The following is a 21,388-nucleotide window of genomic DNA, read 5'->3' as shown; positions in this document are numbered from 1 at the left end:
AGCTTCCTTTAGGCAGTCCTAATTTTGTTTCCCATCAGCCTGAGGCCCCAACTATAAGGAAAGGAAATATGCTACACAAAGAGACAGAGACATAGAGGTATATATTATGTAAATGCATGACATGACTAAAGAAAACAGAAATGGTTTTGAGATTATCCACTCCTATTATCTACGGAGTAAAAAAAAAAAAAAAATCAGGGCACCTATAGAGACTCTTAGGTCATTTGCATATATACTCCTCAGAGAATTTCTTTCCAATCTACTCTCTTTTTTAGGGTTAAGTGTCAGGCTTTAGTTGAACTCAGGATCTCTCTGCACTGAGCCACCTAGCTGCGCTTTTTTCAAGTCATTCAAGTCAAAACCCCACGTAGTCATTGTTGAAGGTCTTCATTACTGAGTTAGGGCAGGCAATATAAGACAATGGGAAAACCACTAGTCTGGAAGTCCTCTTACTTTTTGTTACTGACTTAGACAACTTTAGGCAGGTCCCTTCTCTGGATTCAGTTTCTCATCATAGAACTAGATAGGCTCTGAGATCCTCCTAGGCTGGATACAGAGTGGATAGAGAATTTATTCCATTTCTGTTTGTTCTCTAAAACTCACTCTTTAGCCTTAGCAAGATTCATGGAAAAATCAATTCTGAGAATCTCTGAGTACGGCCAACACCAGATTTCTACATCTTTGTCCCTAGACGCAACGCCTTTCTCCCCTTTCTGTTAGCATTTGCATGCCTGTAAGATCGCAGGATTGTTCAATCATTTAGTTACTTCTAACTCTGTGACTTCACATGGGGGTTTCTTGGCGAGGATCCTGGAGTGGTTTGCCATTTCCTTCTCCAGTGAATTAAGGTAAACTCAGGATCAAGACAAAGTCTAATGACAAATTTGAAATCAAGTATCTTGACTCCAAGCCCGGTATTCTTTCTGAGCCACCTTGCTGCCCCTGAGATCTCAAGGCAGGATAGGGTAGGATAGGGTAAAAGTAATCCAGGAGGGGAGAAGTAAAGGACATCTGATCTCTCTCAGATAGGGCCCATACTCTATCCACATTATATTCAATGATCATTTTGACTTCAGGACCATTAGGATAGAAAATGGTATCTCCTTAGTCATATTTTGAATATAGGAAATACTAAATTTAGGGTGATTGTATCTTCCTCTGCCCTCAAATTGGCTCTGCAGAGAATAATACAGAATATAGACTCATTACCATTCCACAGGGCCCCCTTCTTCTCATACACTCCACCCCCAATTCCCTTCCTTCCTCCAGCAGCATCTTTGAGATGCTGCCCAAAGCTTTCCAGAGTTTATCCTGTCCTCTCTAAGGGGACTTCCAAGTCTTCTGCACAGAGGGGAGCAGTGAGAGCCAGTGGGAGAGAGAGAAAGCAAGAGCAGGAGAAAAATGAGGGAAGGAAAATCCCTGGAGGGAACAAATTCTGAAAGTTTGAGTTACATTCTTATATATATTTTTAGTCATTCTGTGCCTGTACATACAGAATATAGGCAAATCCCATGTGAATATACCCATGGTTACCCTCTTGCCTTAGATCCAAACTCACAGGTTTACAGGCTTATATTATAGGCCTGCCCTCTAACTAGTTCCTTTCCTCTCACTCCCTCCCTTCTCCAGACACAGCACTCATTTTATATTCCTGCCAAGAAAGGCTGCTTTCCTATTTGTCAGTGAAAAAGTACAGAACACTAGGTTTACAATGGGGGAGGTCTGATCCTCCACTCACAGAAAGATCACAGCTGATGTAGCAGATCATCCCTATCAGAATCATGGAGCAACAGAGCTGGAATGGTTCTTAGACAGGTCATATAATTTAGGAGCTGAAAAGATCCTGAGACCTCATACGGTACCACCATTTCATCTTACAGAAAATGTTGACTCTCAGAACCACAGATTTAGAAATGGCAGGGACCATAAGGAGATCATTTAGTCTCAACTTTGCATTTTGTATTTGAGTCAATTGAAGCCAAGAGAAAATGACCTTCAAAGTCACCCTGCTAAATAGATACAGGGCTCTGTGACTCTCAATCCAGGAGGCTTTCAACCACATCATATTTCCCTGAATATAATTATTTACTCCCACATAAAAGCTTCTAGCACTGGCCCTTTTCCCTCATAAGAGAGAAGCCTTCTCTCCTAGTTTCTAAACTCATCTAAAATCACAGGACCACAGTAACAGAACTAGAAGGAATTTCAGAGATGATCTAATCTAAACTCTCCATTTTACAGATAAGGAAACTGAGGCCCAAGTGTCTTATCCAAATTCTCTCAGGCAAGAGGCAAGATTTCAAACCAGACTCAAGAGTAGCTGCTATCTCAATGGCACCATGGTACTTGTGGGCTTTAGGAAGTTTTTCTTGATTAACTCCATCAAGCTAAGTTCTTCCTTATCACACATCTGTGCTTTTTATCTTTTGCTTTTTTCCATTCCACAGGATTTAAAATTTTTAATCTTCAGTGGCTATTCTGCTTCATAACTCCTCAAGTAGATCTTATTTTTCATTCTCATCTTTTCATGATTCCTCTGTTATCTTCATAAGGTATTTCTCTTATATTGGGGGCTCCCTAAAGGCATGGATTAGAATAAGAAAATTTGGGATCTAGCACTGGCCTTGTTGCATGCTTCATTTATAAAATTAAGACATACTCTATTGCCACACCAAGTTCCTCCCGGACCGGACCAACTGATCTCTGAGACCTCATACAGCGCTAATATTCCATGACACTAGAGCAGGAACAATTGACTCGATGGGAAAGTCCTTGAGGGAGAGAACTGAAATCTTGAGGAAGAGAGGCAGCATGATGCTGATGTCCAGAGGGAATACCAGACTTTGTGTCAGGAAAGACTAAGTTTGAAGTCTACATAAACTTACAAGCTATGTGTACTTCACTTAACTGCCCTGAGCCCAAGTTTCTTAATTTGGGAAATGGAAATTATAATAAAATCCATGCATAGTTCCTCATATGAAATAATATATGTAAAGCACTTTGCAAATCTTAGACATATAGTTTTTTGGTCATTTTTCAATTGTATCCCACTCTTCATGACCCCATTTGGTGTTTTCTTGGCAAAATTACCAAAGGGGTTTGTCCTTTCCTTCTTGAGCTCATTTTACAGATGAGGAAACTGAGGCAATCAGGGTTAAGTGACTTGGTCAGGATCACACAGCTAATAAGTGTTGGTCAGATTGAATTTAGGATAATTCGTCTTCTTGACTCCAGGCCTGGTGCTCTAGCACTGTATCACATAACTACCCAAAGAGCTTTATAAATGTTAGCTAATATTAACCATATCTTTCAATCCTCTAAGGCAAAGAGCACTTGGGAAAGAAAGAGGAAGAGAGAGAAAGAGAAAGAGAGAGGGAAGGAGAGAAGAACAGAGGCAAGAATGCAAAGAGCACTTGTCAATAATGACAGATAACATTTATATAGTGATTTAAGGTTTGCTAAACACTTTATATATGTTATTCTCATTTGATCTTTTTCTTCTTTGTCCATTCTACTGCCTGATTTAATGGATGTAGACAGACACAAGGGTTAAAGATTCATCTAAATCTGAAGGTGAATCATATAAGGGTCCCTATCCCCTCTAATACGTATGCATGAGAGAGACAGAGATTCCTCTTATGTAGAAAGATGTCTCCTTGAAACCCCTTTCCCTGACAACCCACACATTTCCTAGAACACTTACATTGACTGAGGATCTCATCAGTCCACATTTCTCTTGGGCCTATAGACTTCAGTAAATGAATGCATTTTTCTAGAACTCCTCACTGCCAAGTAACTGGTTACCCCTGCCCAGCCCCAATTTTTATTCTCCTCAATAGCCATTCACTCTAGCAATCACTGCTAAGGACATTCACAGCCATCCTGTTCACATGCGGGATGAATGAAGAGGAGTAGAGGGGTTGAGGTATGTGATATAGGTAAGCTCTTGGAGTATCTATAAGGTCAGAGTTGGGCCCACTTTCCAAATACAGGAAGGAGGAGCCTTTTCCCTCTGGAGCTAAGCTGCAGGGATGAAGCTGCCAAGAGACAGACAGACAGGCAGACAAGCACATGGATTATAAGAGAGAGAGAGAGAGAGAGAGAGAGAGAGAGAGAGAGAGAGAGAGAGAGAGAGAGAGAGAGAGAGAGAGAGAGAGAAAGGGAGAAAAAAAATCACAAAAGCAGCAAGCAGAAAAACAAAAATCTTTGCTTTCTGGAGAGGTTTTCAATGAAAATGTGGTACATTGCCAGGGATGCCAGCAATCAGTCTGAGCTGTTACTCAGATTATTTTCCCCAGGTAGAATATTAAGTTCTGAGGCCTACCACAGAGAAAGAAAACTAAGTGAGGGGCACAAGACTCCTACCACTTGCTTCTGCTCAGGAAAAAGGAAACAGAGCAGGTCCACAGTATCAGGTAACGGTCCCAGGCACTTCTCTGGGAAAGCCACTCTCCAAGAAAGCAAAGATATTTTCACCCTTGCAGTCAGGGTGGGAGAGAGCAGCAACTCACAGAGGGTGCACAGGGGGCAGCCACTTTGGGTGAATTCGGGGGGGAGAGGGTCATCCTCACGAGAACGGGCATCTCGTCGTCCGACATCGAGCTGGCCGGCTTGTCTCTGGCTGCAGTGATGCTGTTGCTGATGACCTGTGGACTGGGCTCAGGCGAGAGAAGCTTGACAGGGACAGACACGGGCATGACGATAGGAAGGGGGTTTTCCACCTCAGGAGGGAGCTGCGACTGGGGTGGCAGCGGCGGCGGCGGCGGCGGCGGCTGCTGCTGGGGTGGCGGAGGTGGCTGGAGCTGCAGAGCCTTCTCTCCTTCCTCCTACACAGACAATTAAAGCCTTTGATCCCTGGTCCCAGAATAGGTCTCACCAGGGAATGTGCCTCTTTCCTTTGCAAAGTTCCAGGATGTTTACTTCTACAAGCCTTCCCTTAACTTCTCTGAGAGTGAGTTTCCTAGTCTATAAAATGAGGAGAGTATTCTTTGCTTCTATTACCACACAGGGAATTGGGAGGAGAGAATGAAATGATGGGAAGGAAAAGCAAAGTTACCGGTGCCCAGTAACAGCAAAGAAAACTACCCAGCATTCTTTTAAATGGTGAAGACAAGAAATGGGGTGTGCTCTGATATCAAATAGAGGGCCACAGAATGTATTGTATTGTGTATATATACTATATGTGTTATACAATAAACAGCACACATATATACAATATTATATACTATGACCTGTTTGAGTTAGAATCCAGACAAAATATACACAATCTTTAAAACCTATAGGGGGCTGAATATAATTTAATTTATTTTCAAATTAATAGACTTTGGAGGACTCATTATAGACAACCCTCAATTTCTGTAATATAGATGTAGAAACCCACCGGTGAACAGAGTTCTGGTTGAGAAAACCTGGGCTAAATCAGTTTTTACTATATCATGAAGATTTTTTTTTTTACTGCTTTGGTTGAAATCTGGTCTTAAACTTCATCTGTTCAATTCAATTTGAGAAACATTTTATTAAGTGCTACTATGTGCCTGGCAAAGTGATGGAGATACAATTTTTTTTAAAAATCAGTTCTTGCCTCCAAGGGGTTTACAACTGAACAGAGACACAATGTGACTCATTCTCCTATTACTCTGGTCCTAGCTTATTATCACTGTAATAATCATTGTAATTGTACAATAATCATTGTTAACAAGTAACACCATCAGTTTGTTTGGGAGCCAAATTTGCAAGGCCAGTCAGTAGAAACCCTGCCAGTCTTAAGGTTTGACAGGCTATGGGGGTCTTAGATGCCCCCCCCGAGGGTGGGCTAACTTCTCAAAGACACAAAATTCAGTGTGAGTGGGCAGCCAAGCACAGTAAGCAGCACACATCAGCCTGGGAGGGAGAGTGCTAAGCGTGCTCGCCACCTCCGACCCCTCCTCCCTCTCTCCCTCCATCTGGTCCTTACCTGCTTGAAGCTGGGGGAGGACCGCATGCCCCCGTGTGACCTCATATGGCCGTTCAGGGCAGGCAGACTCTTGAACTCCTTGAAGCAGATGGAACATGTCAATTTGTTCTTAGCATCGAGCTGTTCCCCAAATACCCCTGTGGGCTGAGCACTGCCCAGAGAGCAGATGGAGAGAGGGTAAGGACATGGAGAACATACAGGCGCATTGTGTAGGGGAGGTGTACGAGGACTTTGGCCCTTGGTAGCTTTCAATCAGACTGCTTTCTTTTATCCCTCCCCCACCCCCCAAGTATTCTCTCTCGTCTACAGAAAGGCAATCTTATTCGTGTAGGAATTACATACACTCCAACATGGGCCGAAATGAGGTTTAGCTTTTCCCAGCTCGTCTGAAGCCTGCCCTGTCTGCAGTCACAGCTCAAGTCCTAACTGTTCCCGATGAGGCCTCCAACCTAGAGAGCAATCTCCCTTCTCCAAATCCTCTGGCACTTTTATTTTTTAACCTATAACATGTATTTTAATTTCATTCTCTATTGTGCTAGGTTTTAAATTCTCTGTGCATGTCTCTTCTCCCGTGACAGACTATCAGCTGCTTCTGAGGAGAACTGATGCCATTTTCTGCTGTTGCGTGCTTCCCTGTAACTAAGCACATTTACAGGTGCTCCGTGAATGTTTGCCCATTCATGACTGGCTAACTTGTAGTCAGGATCAAATCTGTCCTTAGATAACTTACTAGCTTTGTGATTTCAGCCAAAGAGACTTAAATCTCTCTGTTCCTTCTGTACTCATTTATAAAACAAGAATAATGGGACATTTTGCCTTAAGGATCAAATAAAATAACTCATATAAAGGATTTTATGAATCATTAAGAACTATATGAAGAAAAGCTATGATCATTATAACTGTGTAGAGCATGTTTCCTATTTATCAAAAACTTTTTTAGGAAGCTGACTGTCATTTAAGAAACAGGTCACTGGTGATGAGCCGGCCTTTCCCCTACCCCTCATCTGCCGTGATGGATTCACCTTACCTTGGATCAGGAGACAGTGGCTGGCCTCGGCCATCAGAGAGGTGCATCTTGGTTTTGAAGAGAGTGGAACAGAGAAAAAAAGAGGGAGAAAGAGGATGAAGAAGGGAGGGATAAAAAGAGAAGAGAGACACAAAGAAAGAATATGACTGTTTGCTCATAAAGGAAGGGGGACCAGAGCACCAAGGATGCAGTCTTCCCCAGCACCGGTTCCAAACTGAAACTACATCTCCCTTTTAGAACATACACATATGTCCTGTCTATATTCTTCCCCACCCCCCTTCCATAGTTTCTAATTCCAAACTTCTTAACTTGAATACCCTGACCCTGACCCTCAGGGCATTCTCCAAGTATAAATAAAACACTATTCACTAAGAGACTGATACTCTACATCTGTGCCTCACCCAAACCCCAAACATCTTCCCAACTACCTCTATTTAATTCAAGAAACCAGGAAATATGTCATTAAATTGATAAGCTTACCACAAATTCTTTTAGGCCCAAAAATATTGAAGAATTTGAGGTATAATAGATAGAATGTTGCATCTGGAGTTAGGGAAGATGACCCTGGACACTCAATCTGTCTGCCTCAATTTTCTTAACTGGGAAATGGGAATAACAGTAGCACCTACTATTGTTGTAAGAATGAAATGAGATAATTATTACAAAGTACATAGCATATAATAGATGCTATATAAATACTGGCTATCATTATTAAAAATTATTCTTACACAATGTCTGACATGTCATTGTTGAATCATTTTTCAGTTGTGTCTAACTCTTCATGAACCTAAAGTACCAAGTAATTTGCCACTTCCTTCTTCAGCTTATTTACAATGAGGACTAAAGCAAGTGACTTAGCAGGGTCACACAGCTAATAAGTGCCTGAGGCCAGATTTGAACACAGGAAGATGGAGCTTTCTGACTTCACATCTGGTGCTCTATTTACTGCAACATCTAGATGCAGAGCAGGTGCTATAAAAATACTTATTCTTTTCTCTTCCCCACTACCTAAATCTACCTTCTAACTAGGCATCAGCGTATTAGCTGATATAGACATTTAAATCCACAGAAGTGCAGAAAGTAGACTCAGAGCTAGAAGAGACCTTAAAGGTCTTAATGAATCAAATGAAATAATAATTATAAAGTGTTTAGTATAACACCCAGCACACAGTAGTGCTAGATACAGTAACAGCAACACTGTTAACCACCACCACCACCACCGCCATCATCATCATGGTCATCGTCATCATCATGTCCAACTTCCTCACATTTTGTATGTGGAAACTGGAAGAATTATTTGTCCACAGTCATCCAATCAGTAAGTGTTAGAAGCAGGATTTGAATTTATATCTGGCTGATTAGAGAGCTGGTACTTTCCACACTATACTATACTGCCCCTTTCATGAAGTGTTATACTGAAGGGGAAAAAAAAAGCAAAGAAAATGAAAATCAGCTCCCAGGGCCTGGTGTGGACAAATTCCAGGACAAATTGCCCTGGAGCTTATCCCATATCTCTGGCACCCTCTCATCTCTCCATCTGGTCTCTTTCTTTTATTTCCTGAAGTCCACTCAAAACCCATTTCCCAGAACCCCATACTTTTAGAACCAGGCTCACAGACTCCATCATCAAATAAAATCATCCTAAATCCAAACTATAACAACAGGTCCACAATGATCTAATAAGCTAATTTCTGGTGACCCCATCTTTCTGTTGAACCTTTGCAGCAGGATTTGCTCTGACACAGGGAGACTCTCAGTCTTTGGAACCTCAAAAGTTTAAGACAATTCCAGGCATCAGGAATGGAGCTATCATTTGATTTCCTGCTACTGGAATAGTTTGGCTGCTATTTTATTTAAGACATCAGCCCCATTTAAGACAATCACCCCCGTTTTTTTAAATAATCCTAAGAGAAGGAAATAAACACTGGGACTTTCAGACACAGAAATATCTCACATCCCTTCCTCCTTTCTTTTTACTCCCACCGACACCAGAAAGTCAAACCATTTAGCAATCAACTACCATGCCTAAAGTTGATAAAGTTCAGATAGGAATTTGTCTTTCAGCTCTTCTTGGGTCAAATCCGCCTTTATTGGCAGGCAGCACAAGCTATTTATTCAAGCACACCCAAATTCACTTACAACTAACTACTAAGTTGGGAATCCTTAGCATTTAGATGGGAACCTGCCAGGATATAGCAGATTTTGTAGGCTTTAATTAGCAAGGGAGCATGGCATAATGGATTGTTAACTTTGTAGTCAGGAAAATCTGGATTTCAAAAAAAGATTTGAACGTGGACCTCAGTTTTCTCATCCATAAAAAGGGGGAATTAAAGTTAGATGGGTTCTGAGGTCTCTTCTAGTTCTAGATCTTGGCTCGTATGATTCCAGATGCACAGTGGAGAGACAGTTAGACTTGGTGTCAGGAACACCTGGATTCACATCTCACTTCTACCATTTATTTGTTGGTTGACCCAAGAAGCCAGTTGGCATAGTGGAGAGTGTGCTGGACCTAGAGTTCAAATCTACCCTCAGACACTTATTAGCTGTGTTTATCTCAATGTTTTCATCTGTAAAAGGAGGATGCCCCACCACCCACCCCAGGTAGTTGTGCGGATCAAATGAGATAATAATTGCGAAGTGTTTAGAGTAGCACCTAAAACATAGTAAGTACCATAAAAGGTTAGTTTTTGTTATTGTTATTTTCTCACCTATAAATGAGGGGATTAGAATAAACGATCTCTAAGACTCTTTTGTTGTTGCTGTTCAATCATTTCAGTCTTGTTCAACTCTGTGACCCCATTTGGGATTGTCTTGGCTGAGATACTAGAGTGGTTTGCCTTTTCCTTCTCTAGTTCATTTTACAGATGAGAAAACTGAGAGCAACAGGGTTAAATGGCTTGCCTAGGATTACACAGCCATAGTGTGTGAGGTCACATTTGAACTCATGAAGATGAGCCCTCCTGATTCCAAGCGCAGCGCTCTCTCCACCGTGTTATTAGACAAGGCCCCTCTCCCTGTTCTACATCTATGATCTGACAAACTGAGCTGGGTGACTCACACCACACACGCCAGGTAACTAAAAAAGTCCCCCCTTGCTCCCACCTACTTCCACCCCTACTCCCAATCCACCTGAGTAAAGCTACAGATTAGTGAGGTTACCTGGGACCACATAGAACCAGGAGACAGCTGCTGGTGCTGGGGTCCCTTACTGTTGAGGTGAATCCCCACTTGTGGCAGGAGAGGCCTATGGGTCAGACTGTTGCCAACAGAGTTCATGTCCTCCATTCCTGGCTCGGGGAGCGCCAGTCCGCCATGGGAGCCCAGAATGGCCTGGGCTTGCCGATCACTCTGGTAATTCTTCAGTTGTACATTCTCGCGATGCTGCTGCTGCTGCTGCTGCTGCAACAGGCTCTGCTGGTAGAAGTGTCGGCTGTACTGGGGCTGAGGGTCCTGGTAGAAGTACTGGGGCATAGATCCCAACTGGATGAGCTGGACCGGGTGGGGCGCCTGCTCCTGGGTATACTGGTGGGGATCATGCACAGATTTGGGGCCGGCATCCCTGTGATAGGAAGGGGGCTGCAGTTGCATTTGCTGCTGCTGCTGCTGCTGCTGCTGTTGCTGTAACTGGGGCATCATGGGTTGTGTTGGATAATAATGAGGTAATTGTATGGAGCAGGGTCGCTGGGGCGCCGGGGGCAGCAGCTGCTGTGCCCTGCTCTGTGGCTGCGGCTGCTGCGGCTGCTGCTGCTGCTGCTGCATATCTGGCATGGGCATCCGCTGCTGTCCCGACTGTGGCTGCTGCAGGTAGTAGTGGGCCTGCTGCATCTGTGGCATCGGCTGGGGCAGCATCTGCTGGCCCTGCAAGGGCTGGCTGCCCTGGGCGGGCATCTGGGCCATCTGCTGTGGGTAGTCATAGTACAGATGGGCCTGGGAGGGATGCTGCCCGCCCTGCATAGCTGGCTTGGGGGGACCATTGGCGAAAGCGGAGTGGGTCTGATGGGGCATCTGCTGGTATCGGGGAGGTACAGCAGAAGGAGCTGCCACCGCCTGAGGTTCAGAGGGCTTCTGGGACAGTAACTGGCGGAGGGCACTGTCACTGGGACCGTCCACGGATGACTGGCTGTGTAGCACCTGGGCCATGTTGTTGACCTGGATTCTCAGGTTCTGGTTGGCAAACACCTGGGTAAAAGAGTCTAACTTGTGGAGGACTCCGCTGGTGATTTTCTGGGCCCGGATATCACTGGACTGAGGGTAAGCATAGGAGTAAGCTTCAGCTGGTTCCACCTGAGCAGATGCCCCCCACATCATATTGGGGTTAGAGAGACTACCACGCAGCTGGATGTGGTTGTTGGGTCCAGTGTGGCCCCCCCAACCCGTCTGTCTTGAGCTGTCCATCAAGCCAAGATTCTTGGGACCAGCTGCCAGGTCCCGAGAGTCCTGGGGGAAATGGGGAGAGAGGGGAGAGGCCTGGGAAGCCTCCATGCTCCCCCCTGCTGACGAAGTTCCCCCGTAACTGTGGTTGATCCCATTGCCCCCACTGAGAGCACTGTGTGGAGGCTGTTGGTAATAAAGATTCTCATTACCATGGATGGTATGATTAGTTTTGTACATCTGCTGATCCCCCATGGCTCCCTACTTGGTCCTAAATACAGAGGCACCAGAACCATTAAAAATAAATGGAGGAAGGGAGAGAAGGACAAGGGAAAAAAGAATGAAACCCTGAGATAGGCTGAGAGTCTCCACTGGAGCTACTCAACAGCTGAGGAATACATATACATGGCGGGAGCTGGGGCTCCTTGTCAACCCCCGACACCAATGGCCAGTGCGGATGGCTTCACGTCTTCACAAGGGTCAGGGCAAAGGCCAAAGGTTGAATGGTCAATGAGATGCAATTCACTCCTAGAAGGGAAAAAAAAGAGAGGGGATGAAAATGCTAGTTTTCCTGAGTAGATGCCCATCAACTGGAGAATGGATGAATAAATTGTGGTATATGAATGTTATGGAATATTATTGCTCTGTAAGAAATGACCAGCAGGATGAATACAGAGAGGCTTGGAGAGACTTACATGATCTGATGCTGAGTGAAATGAGCAGAACTAGAAGATCGTTGTATACTTCAACAACAATACTGTATGATGATCAATTCTGATGGACGTGGCCATTTTCAACAATGAGATGAATCAAATCAGTTCCAATAGAGCAATAAGGAACTGAACCAGCTACGTCCAGCGAAAGAACTGTAGGAGATGACTAAGAACCACTACAAAGCATTCCCAATCCCTCTATTTTTGTCCGCCTGCATTTTTTATTTCCTTCACAGGCTAATTGTATGCTATTTCAAAGTCCGATTCTTTTTGTTCAGCAAAACAACTGTTTGGGCATGTATACATATATTGTATTTAATTTATATTTTAACATATTTAACATGTATTGGTCAACCTGCCATCTGGCAGGAGGGGGAGGGGAAGGAGGGGAAAAGTTGGAAAAAAGGGTTTTGCAATTGTCAATGCTGGAAAATTACCCATGCATATATCTTGAAAATAAAAAGCTACAATAAAAGATAAGAAAATGCTAGTTTTCTCTTGGAAAGACCCAGGTGCTATTCCAAGCAAGTCAGTAAAAAAAAGCACAATGACCTGTTATGATGGCTAAATACAAATACATCCCGTTTCTCCCATGACTGACAACTTATTGTATGGCCTTGGACAGGCCACCTACCTCTTGGGGACCTCACCTTTTCCTTCTATAAAATGAGGGGCATATTGATCTCTAAGGCTCCTTCTAGCTATAACATTCTATGACCTTCTAAGATACAATATTTGATGGAAGAAAGAATACTGATCTTCACAATAATAAAAATATTAACAGCAAATCACATTTTAAAAACACTTTGAAATTTGAACATCACTTTATATATATGACTTTATGATATCTGTGGCAAGTCTTGGAACCTTAATGAACTAGCTTTACACTTCATAGTTTTATGCTAAATTCCTAGAGGGTGAAGGATTACAGCTTCTGGATGTGGTTGACAAGCTCAGCACCTAACACAATGCGCTGCACATAGTAGGTAGTGCTTAACCAATATTCACTGAATTGACCCTTCCCTAGAGGGAAATTCTTTTCCTCTAGCCCAGAATGTTGTAGCACTTTGAATCGTTTATATATTTACCTCCATTATGCACCATGCTATGTATCTCTTTGTGTATGTAATTTATTTCCTAGCTAGACTTACAAGGAGCTCTATAACTCCTTGAAGGTAGTCACAGTGTACACTATGCTCCCAAAGGTACCCTACATACAATAAACATTCAATGAACGAATTTAATGACAATGATGTGCCTTTTGTTTTCCTAAGTAATGGGGGAGAACAATACAATTATCCCTTCCACAGTGCTACTTTCTTCATCTCAATTTCAATATATCATGGGTCTGCATGGAAATTTAGGGGGGAATTTAGTGGAAGTCACAATCAATACTCAAAGATAGACAGCATAGAAAAAGTTTAGAAATGCGGAAATGCATAAAATATATTTATAGTATTGTATAATATCAACATATTTTATCTTTTAATGCCGTAATTCAGAATTCTTTGGTATGGAGAGTTAAAAAATATGTGGATTTCATAATTTCACTATGAGGCTGCCATGCTCCTAATTCCTGCAAGTAGGAGAGTCTAGTTGGTATCAAAAGGTGTGTACATGAAGTATGTGACAAAAGTAATATTATTATTACTTGTGCTATCTTAGTTAATTCTTTCAATAAACCTAGAAAGCAGGTACTAAAGCTTCATTATACATATGAGATAACAGAAGTTTAGAGGTTAGTTAAGGGAATTAGTTGTGGCCATACAATTAATAATAATTATTATTTTTATTAGTAGTATTATTGCTGTTGATGTTATAAATATCTCAGGCAGAATGACCATATATCTTCCTGATTGCCAAGTCTGCCTCTCCATGTAGTTTTTATTAAGGGAAGGTACTGGACTCAAGTAAGTGAAAAGCACCAAGTGCAGTGAAGATTTCAGAAAAACGGAATACCACTGTGGCCCAAAGAAAGCAAGGAAAGCCTCTCAGAACAAAGGGGACTTAGCCTGGTCCTAAAGAGCTAGGTAGAATGTAGATAAGACAATTGGCAAAAGAAAAGGCATTCCAAGCAATAGGAGTGAAAGGACAATATGGTGTGGTATTGTTCCGTCATTTTTCAGTTGGATCCAAGTCCTATTTAGGCTTTTCTTGGCAAAGATAATAGAGTGGTTTTCTGTTTCCTTCTCCAGGTCATTTTACAGATGAGAAAACTGAGGCAAATAAGTGACTTGCTCATGTCTGAGGCTCACTTTGAAATCAGGAAACAAAGTCTTCCTATGTCAGAGTGGACAGTGTAGAATGAATATGTGAATTAGTTATTAATTGGCTTCTACTGAGAGGCATAATATATCAGGTTTTTACCTCTGGTTCTGAAAGACCTAAATTCAATTCTCACTGACACAGACTAGCTGTCTAACTTTGGATAACTCACTTAATCTCTCAGTGTTCTATGCAATTCTAAAACTACAAATTGCAAGAAAAAGGCTAAGCTTCATCGAAAGGAGGAAATTCAGGTCTTCCTGACTCCAGTTTGTGATGTTCTCTACACTCTTATCCTCACATGGATATTTCACCCTGTGTCAGTGACATCAGAGCTCCAGTGTCTATGTCTATTCCTATCTGTGGACACATTTATTTTACTACTCTTGAATTGTTGCAGATACATGATCAAGTCTTTTCTTCCTAACTAAATTACAAAACTTTGGGGAAAGTATCCATAGCTTGGATTTTTTTTTTCATCCTCCTAAATAAATAGTGCAAACCTAGACCTTATGAAAAAAAGTTTGCTCACTTGGCCACTTTTTCTAAGCCACTCTAATCAATTTAGGAGCTACGTGTCATTGAGCAAAAGTGAATAATAAATTAATGGACAGTCAAAACTCTGCAGTAGAACTTGTGAAATATAAAAAACTTACAGAATTCTGGGTAAATTCTCAATGGCATATCTATAGAAGAACATGGGCCAAAAAAAAAGACAGAATGCCAAGATAAGGATTTGCCCTGATCCTTGTCTGTCCTTAAAAGATCATCAACCTATTGCAATTTCCCAACACTGTGATCCCAGAACTGTGTCAAATATTACAAATAATGAATTCTTCCACATAACAGGGTATCATGCCCCCAGAGACCCCCTGTTGTCTCATAATATTCAACTCAATCTGCTCATCACATTTACTTCTCCTTCCTTGGCAACCCATCTGTCTCATAATACTGTGTATTTCTCTTATGCATTTATCCCATTCTATTATGCATCATGTATTTCTCTTGGTAACTCTTGGGTTCCTCATGACTAAAGAACTCCCTGACAAGTAGACAGCTTATTGGTGAGGATCCTTTCTGTATTTAGTTGGTTTAAATCCTGAGAAAGCAGCACTCTCTGTGGCTAGGCACTTGCCCAAAGCTCTTCTAATAAATAAGAATCAGTCAGAGTTCCATCCCTCTGGTGTAGACTTGTGGGTTACCTCAACTCCAGGTTCTATTTTGGGAGCAGGCTTTACATATTACAAAGAATTATATACAAAAACATGAGATAAAAAAGCACCATAAAAGATACCATCCAAAAAATGTATGACCAGAAAAGAAAAAAGCTAAAGAACAAAAGTTAAGCAATTAATTCATGAATAAGGTCCATTAATAAGTATACAATATTAGAGAAAACTTGAAGGATTTCAGAATGTTTGGTGGACCTCTTTGGCAGAATTAAGACAATTAATCCACATGCATATTATGTGAGCCATTGTGCTCTCAGGCACAAATGATATAAAGGTAGAACAGAAACAGTCCTGCCTTAGGGAGCTTATCTTCTAGCTGAGGAATATAAGATATGCAAATATGTGTATGGAAGAAAAATGTAGGCAAGAGATGGGTTATAATCTTCACTGTTAAAGGAAGTAGCAGAAATGTGTATTTATCTGTGTATCTGACTCCCAGTAATGTGTGATACAAGGTAAAAGTTTAGAAGATGTTTGCTGAATGAATGTTCTCCTCTGTTGGCAGAGGAATTAAATAAACAAGGAGGATGCCTGTCAGAGATGGGCACAACTTAAAAAAGCGAGAGAGGAAGTTGTTTTTGGCCTGGGCTATTGCAGGATCCGTTTGCTTACTATTTAGAAGGGGTTACACCCAGCTTCCACCAGACCACCTCAACTTGTTTAAGACAGAAAACAACAAAATGTTTTTTTTTTTCTCATTTCCTCTACCAACCCAAAAATAAATAGACAAGAAAGAGATTTCTAAGATGATTATGGTTATCTAGCTAAAATGCTCTGCTCTTGGGTCAAAAAAAAATTCTAGAAAACTTTTATTCATATTGTTCAACAATTTCCTTATTCCCTTCCCCATTAAAATGGAGAAAACAAAAATGTGGGTGAACTAAGTGAGTTTTCCCACCATGACAGCAGATGTTCTACAGCATCTATTAGAAATGTTGCTCCAGATTTGGAACTATGCTCAAAAAGTTATCAAACATACCTTTTGATCCAGCAGTGTTACAACTGGGCTTATATCCCAAAGAAATACTAAAGAAGGGAAAGGGACCCATATGTGCAACAATGTTTGTGGCAGCTCTTTGTATTGTCCAGAAACTGAGTGGATGCCCATCAATTGGAGAATGGCTGAATAAATTGTGGTATATGAATGTTATGGAATATTATTGTTCGGTAAGAAATGACCAGCAGGATGATTTCAGAAAGGCTTGGAGAGACTTACATGAACTTTTGCTGAGTGAAATTATATTATAATTTCATTATACATGGCAACAACAATACTGTATGATGATCAATTCTGATGGATGTGGCCATCTTCAACAAGGAGATGAAACAAATCAGCTCCAATAGAGCAGTAAGGAACTGAACCAGCTAAACCCAGTGAAAGAACTCTGGGAGATGACTATGAACCACTACATAGAATTCCCAATCCCTCTATTTTTGTCTGCCTGCATTTGTGATTTCCTTCACAGGTTAATTGTACACTATTTCAAAGTTCTTCTTGTGCAGCAAAATAACTGTATGGGCATGCATACATATATTGTATTTAACTTATACAACATGTAGTGGTCTACCTGCCATCTGGGGAAAGGGGTGGGGGAAGGAAGGGAAATATTGGAACAAAAGGTTTTACAATTGTCAATGATGAAAAAATACCCATGCATATGTTTTGTAAATAAAAAGCTATTTAAAAAAAGAAAAGAAAAGAGAAATGTTGCTCTGATTGTTGATTGGTCTTCCAAAAAAGTCTATAGTAGCTATTCTATAATCCTGAAATTTGATTAAAATGATTATGTGCTGCCAATAAACATGATTGGACACACCAGTCACATCCAAGTGTTGGCCAGAGAAATCTCCCTTCTCTCTTCTTCCTCTCGAAGCCTTTTTAGTCCTAATAGAGCCATCATAGACTCAGATATAAAGCTGAAAGACCTTTCCTGGGGCTTTGTGATGGCTTTCCCAGGTGTGAACAAGTTTTCAGGGCTATATTTTGGTAATCATTTGCATTTATCTTTTCTTCCTGAGGCTGGCAAAATCCCTCTCATTACCTGCCATCAATAGTTTCCTTTTTGAGTTGCCAGCCCTCCTTGTACATTCAATAATTAGAATTTGGAGGCACTCGTTCCATGGGGGAGCTGGTCCCCACTTTTCCTTAGGGAGATCAAGATTTGTGCTATATTTAAACTGAGCAGCCTGATCCTAGGCCTTATAAAGTATTAAATTTTATAGTTTAAGTAGTAGGAAGGAAAACATAATTCTGACTTTGAGACATTTCAGAACATTATGACATGACATGTAGATAACAGTTCACCTAAGTCAAAGATGATGCTACCAAAAGACACTATGCAAAATGAAGTTCTTCATGTCCAACCCCAAATACACACACACATGCACACGTGCACATAAATATACTCTTTCTCTCTCTTCCTCCTCTTTCTCAACCAAACAGAGGAAGACTGGGCTTGAAATTATAACACAGAAAACCTCAGCTTCCCAAAAAGGGATGCCTTAACCAAAGTAACTGGTTTATTTGTAACCAATTGGCCTTTAAGTATTTTCCTCTTAAAATAAGGCATTGGTATCCTATAACCTACACTAAGTAATCTCCTTTGTTGGTTTGCTATTCTCTCAAATTAAAATAGACTAGTTTGGTTTGATGAGAAGAGTGGAGGAGATGCATCCCAGAGAGGCCTGTGCTAGAACCATGTTATCATCCCAAATCTGGACAGCCCTTGCCTTTCTGAGCTGTATCAAAACTTTGTAGGAAAATATTTGTGGAAACTACTACTTTAAACAACTTTGGCTCTTTGAATTTGGAGTCCAAAGGTCCTGAGTTTTAATTTTAATTTTAATTTACTATTCACAAAGGGGCAGCTAGGTAAGCAAAATGGATATAGAATAGCAAACTGGGAGTCAGGAAATTTGACTCAGGACCCTCAGCAAGTCACTTAACCTTGTTTGTCTCCCATTTCCTCATCTGTAAAATGAGCTGGAGAAGGTAATGGAAAACCCACTCTAGTATCTTTGCCAACATGAGGAGATAAAACTATGACTCTTTGCAGATAATAACATAGTATACTTAGAGAATCCTAGAGAATCATACAAAAACCTACCTGAAACAAGAACAAAGCAAAGTTGAAGGATATAAAATAAACCCACACAAATCAATAGTATTTCTATATATTACTAAAGAAGCCCAGCAACAAAAGGTAGAAAGAGAAATCCCATTTAAAATAACCATAGGCAAAATGAAATATTTGAGTGTGTAGTTGCCAAGACAAACCCAGGAACTATATGAACACAATTATAAAACGCTTTTCACCCAAATAAAGTTGAATCTAAACAACTGGAAAAATATCACTTGCTCAATCAAGGGTGAACTAATATAATAAAAACTACAATTCTACCTAAATTGGTCTACTTGTTCAGTGCCATACCAATTAAACTGCCAAAGAATAATTTTATAGAGCTAGAACAACAAAATTCATCTGGAAGACCAAAAGGTAAAGAATATCAATGGAATTATTTAAAAAAAAAAAAAAAAAAAGGACATGGTCTAGCAGTACCAGACCTAAACTCTATTAATAAAGCAGCAATCATCAAAAACATATGGCATTTGCTAAGAAATAGTGTGGCAGATCAATAGAATGGGTTAGGTACACATGATGTAATAATCAATGACAACAGAAATCTAGTGTTTGGATAAACCTTCAAAATCTACATTTTGTCATAAGGACTCATTTCACAAAAATTTCTGGGAAAACTGGAAAAAAAATGTAAGGAAATCTTTGCCAAGAAAACTTCAAATGGGGTCACAAAGAATAGGATATGACTGAACAACAACAAAAATTATTCATTATCTGTGGAATCTTGGATAAAGTTATTAATCTTTCTGGTACCAGTTTCCTTCTCTGTAAAACGGGATTGATTATTTCATACAGCATTGTATAGTGGGATAAAGTACTGGACCTGAAGGCAGATCTGGGTTCAAATCCCATCAAATCAAGATATTTACTAGTTGTGACTTAACTTCTCTTGACCTCAGTTTCTTAGCTATAAAATGAGGGAGTTAAAAAAGATGGCCTTTTAGGAATTTTTATAATCTCTAAAAATTATGATCTGTAGGCACACTACACATAGGAGGCACTCAGTATTCACATTTTGCCTACCCAATCCAGAAGGAAGGAAGGAAGGAAGAAAGGAAAGGAGGGAGAGAGGGCGGGAGGGAGGGAGAAAGGAGACAAATTGTAGAAATCAAAAGACCTGAGTTCAAATCCCAAGTCTACAGTTAGTTAGAATCTCAGAGTCAGGAAGTCATCTATGACAAATGGTCAGCCAACTTGCATCATGAAAACCTCTCCCTAGTAAGCAGGAAAAACTCATCACCTCCAGTGGATGCTCATATTATTTCTGAACTATTCAAATTGTTTAAAAGATTTATCCTCATGATGCTCTCAGAAAAACCTGAAAAAACTTACATGAACTGAGACATAGTAAAATGAGCAGAACCAGAATAACATTGCACACAGTATTAGCAATACTGTATGATGATCAACTGTAAATGACATTTTCAGCAATACTGTGATCCAAAGTCATTTTGAAAGACTCATAATGAAAACTGCCATCCATCTCAGAGAAAAAACTGATGGGATCCGAATACAGATCTAAGCATACTGTTTCTTTACATTATTTTTTATTCTCTTTTCTCACAACATGACTTACATAGACATATGTTTTATATGATTGCACATGTATAATCTATATCAAATTACTTGCCTTCTCAATGTGGGGAGAAAGAGAAGAAAGAAACCCCCCCCAAAAAAAATTAAAACGAATGTTAAAAATGATTGTACATGTAATTGGAAGAAAATGTTAAATTTTAAAAGCAAAAAAAAATTAATAAAGACAAAAATGTATTTTTATGTGGAGGTGAAATATGTTTTCTGGGAATTACTACCCATTGGTCCTAGTTCTCAGCTATGGAACCAATCAGAACTAGTTTAGATCCCCTTCTCCATCATGGTTAGCCATTCACACCTACAATTATGTTCCCCCAACTAAGTCAGGTCAAATGCTGCCTGTTTCTTTAATTGATCTTCTTATAGCATGGATTCTAATCAAACTAAATGTCCTCTATGAGTCTTATTTTTCCTATGTTTCAGTTAATAGTTAAATATTACCTGCACTTACTAATTCATAGAAAGCTATTCAAAGCTGTATCAGATCAGGTAAGAAAATCATAGAACTATTTATTTGTAGTAAAGAAGCCTTCTATATCAAGCTCATTATTATAATCATCCTCCGGGACACACTTTGGCTTGCTTCTGTATTTCCTTCTACATGGCAGGGAAAAAGAAATCCATTCATTTGTGCAGGCAGGCAAGCACTGACTGAGCACCTGCTTTATACACAACCCTAAAGCAAATAGCTACAAGTCCAGACATACATGATAAACCCTGTGTAAACTCCCCCAATCCACACCAGGACTGGTAGAGTCAAACTGGGCACAGAGTTGAATTTCTGTTCTGTTCTCATCACATGGTTGAAGACAAGCTAATGAATAATGGCATGGAAGACAGGAGGACAAGGAACAGAGTCTGAGAGATCTGAACAATCAAAAAGACCTGGAATTGGAGTGCAGGATTAAAATCCTGACTCTTGACTCTTACTAGCTTTATTACTTTTGGAAAGTCAAAATGACTTTCTTACCTTCATTTATTTAAAAAAAAAAAAAAAAAAAGGAGAAGAAGAAGAAGGGAGAGGGGAGAAGAAAGGGAGAGAGAAAGGAAGGAAGGAAGGAAGGAAGGAAGGAAGGAAGGAAGGAAGGAAGGAA

The 21,388-nt window shown here is 40.6% G+C and overlaps 1 protein-coding gene across 1 annotated transcript in view; it reads right to left on the bottom strand.

The window, feature by feature from the left end:
* TRERF1 (transcriptional regulating factor 1) overlaps positions 1–21,388 on the bottom strand; it is a 279,684-nt gene that overhangs the window by 43,127 nt on the left and 215,169 nt on the right. The window contains 4 exon segments of the mRNA XM_074310893.1: positions 4,512–4,826; positions 5,954–6,104; positions 6,981–7,027; positions 10,140–11,879. Of these exon segments, the coding sequence (XP_074166994.1) occupies positions 4,512–4,826; positions 5,954–6,104; positions 6,981–7,027; positions 10,140–11,606 (1,980 nt within the window). The 5' untranslated portion in view covers positions 11,607–11,879.

The sequence above is a fragment of the Sminthopsis crassicaudata genome, chromosome 4 (genome assembly GCF_048593235.1).
Source record: "Sminthopsis crassicaudata isolate SCR6 chromosome 4, ASM4859323v1, whole genome shotgun sequence".
Lineage (NCBI taxonomy): Eukaryota > Metazoa > Chordata > Mammalia > Dasyuromorphia > Dasyuridae > Sminthopsis > Sminthopsis crassicaudata.
This window is presented reverse-complemented; position numbering and strand designations above follow the sequence as displayed.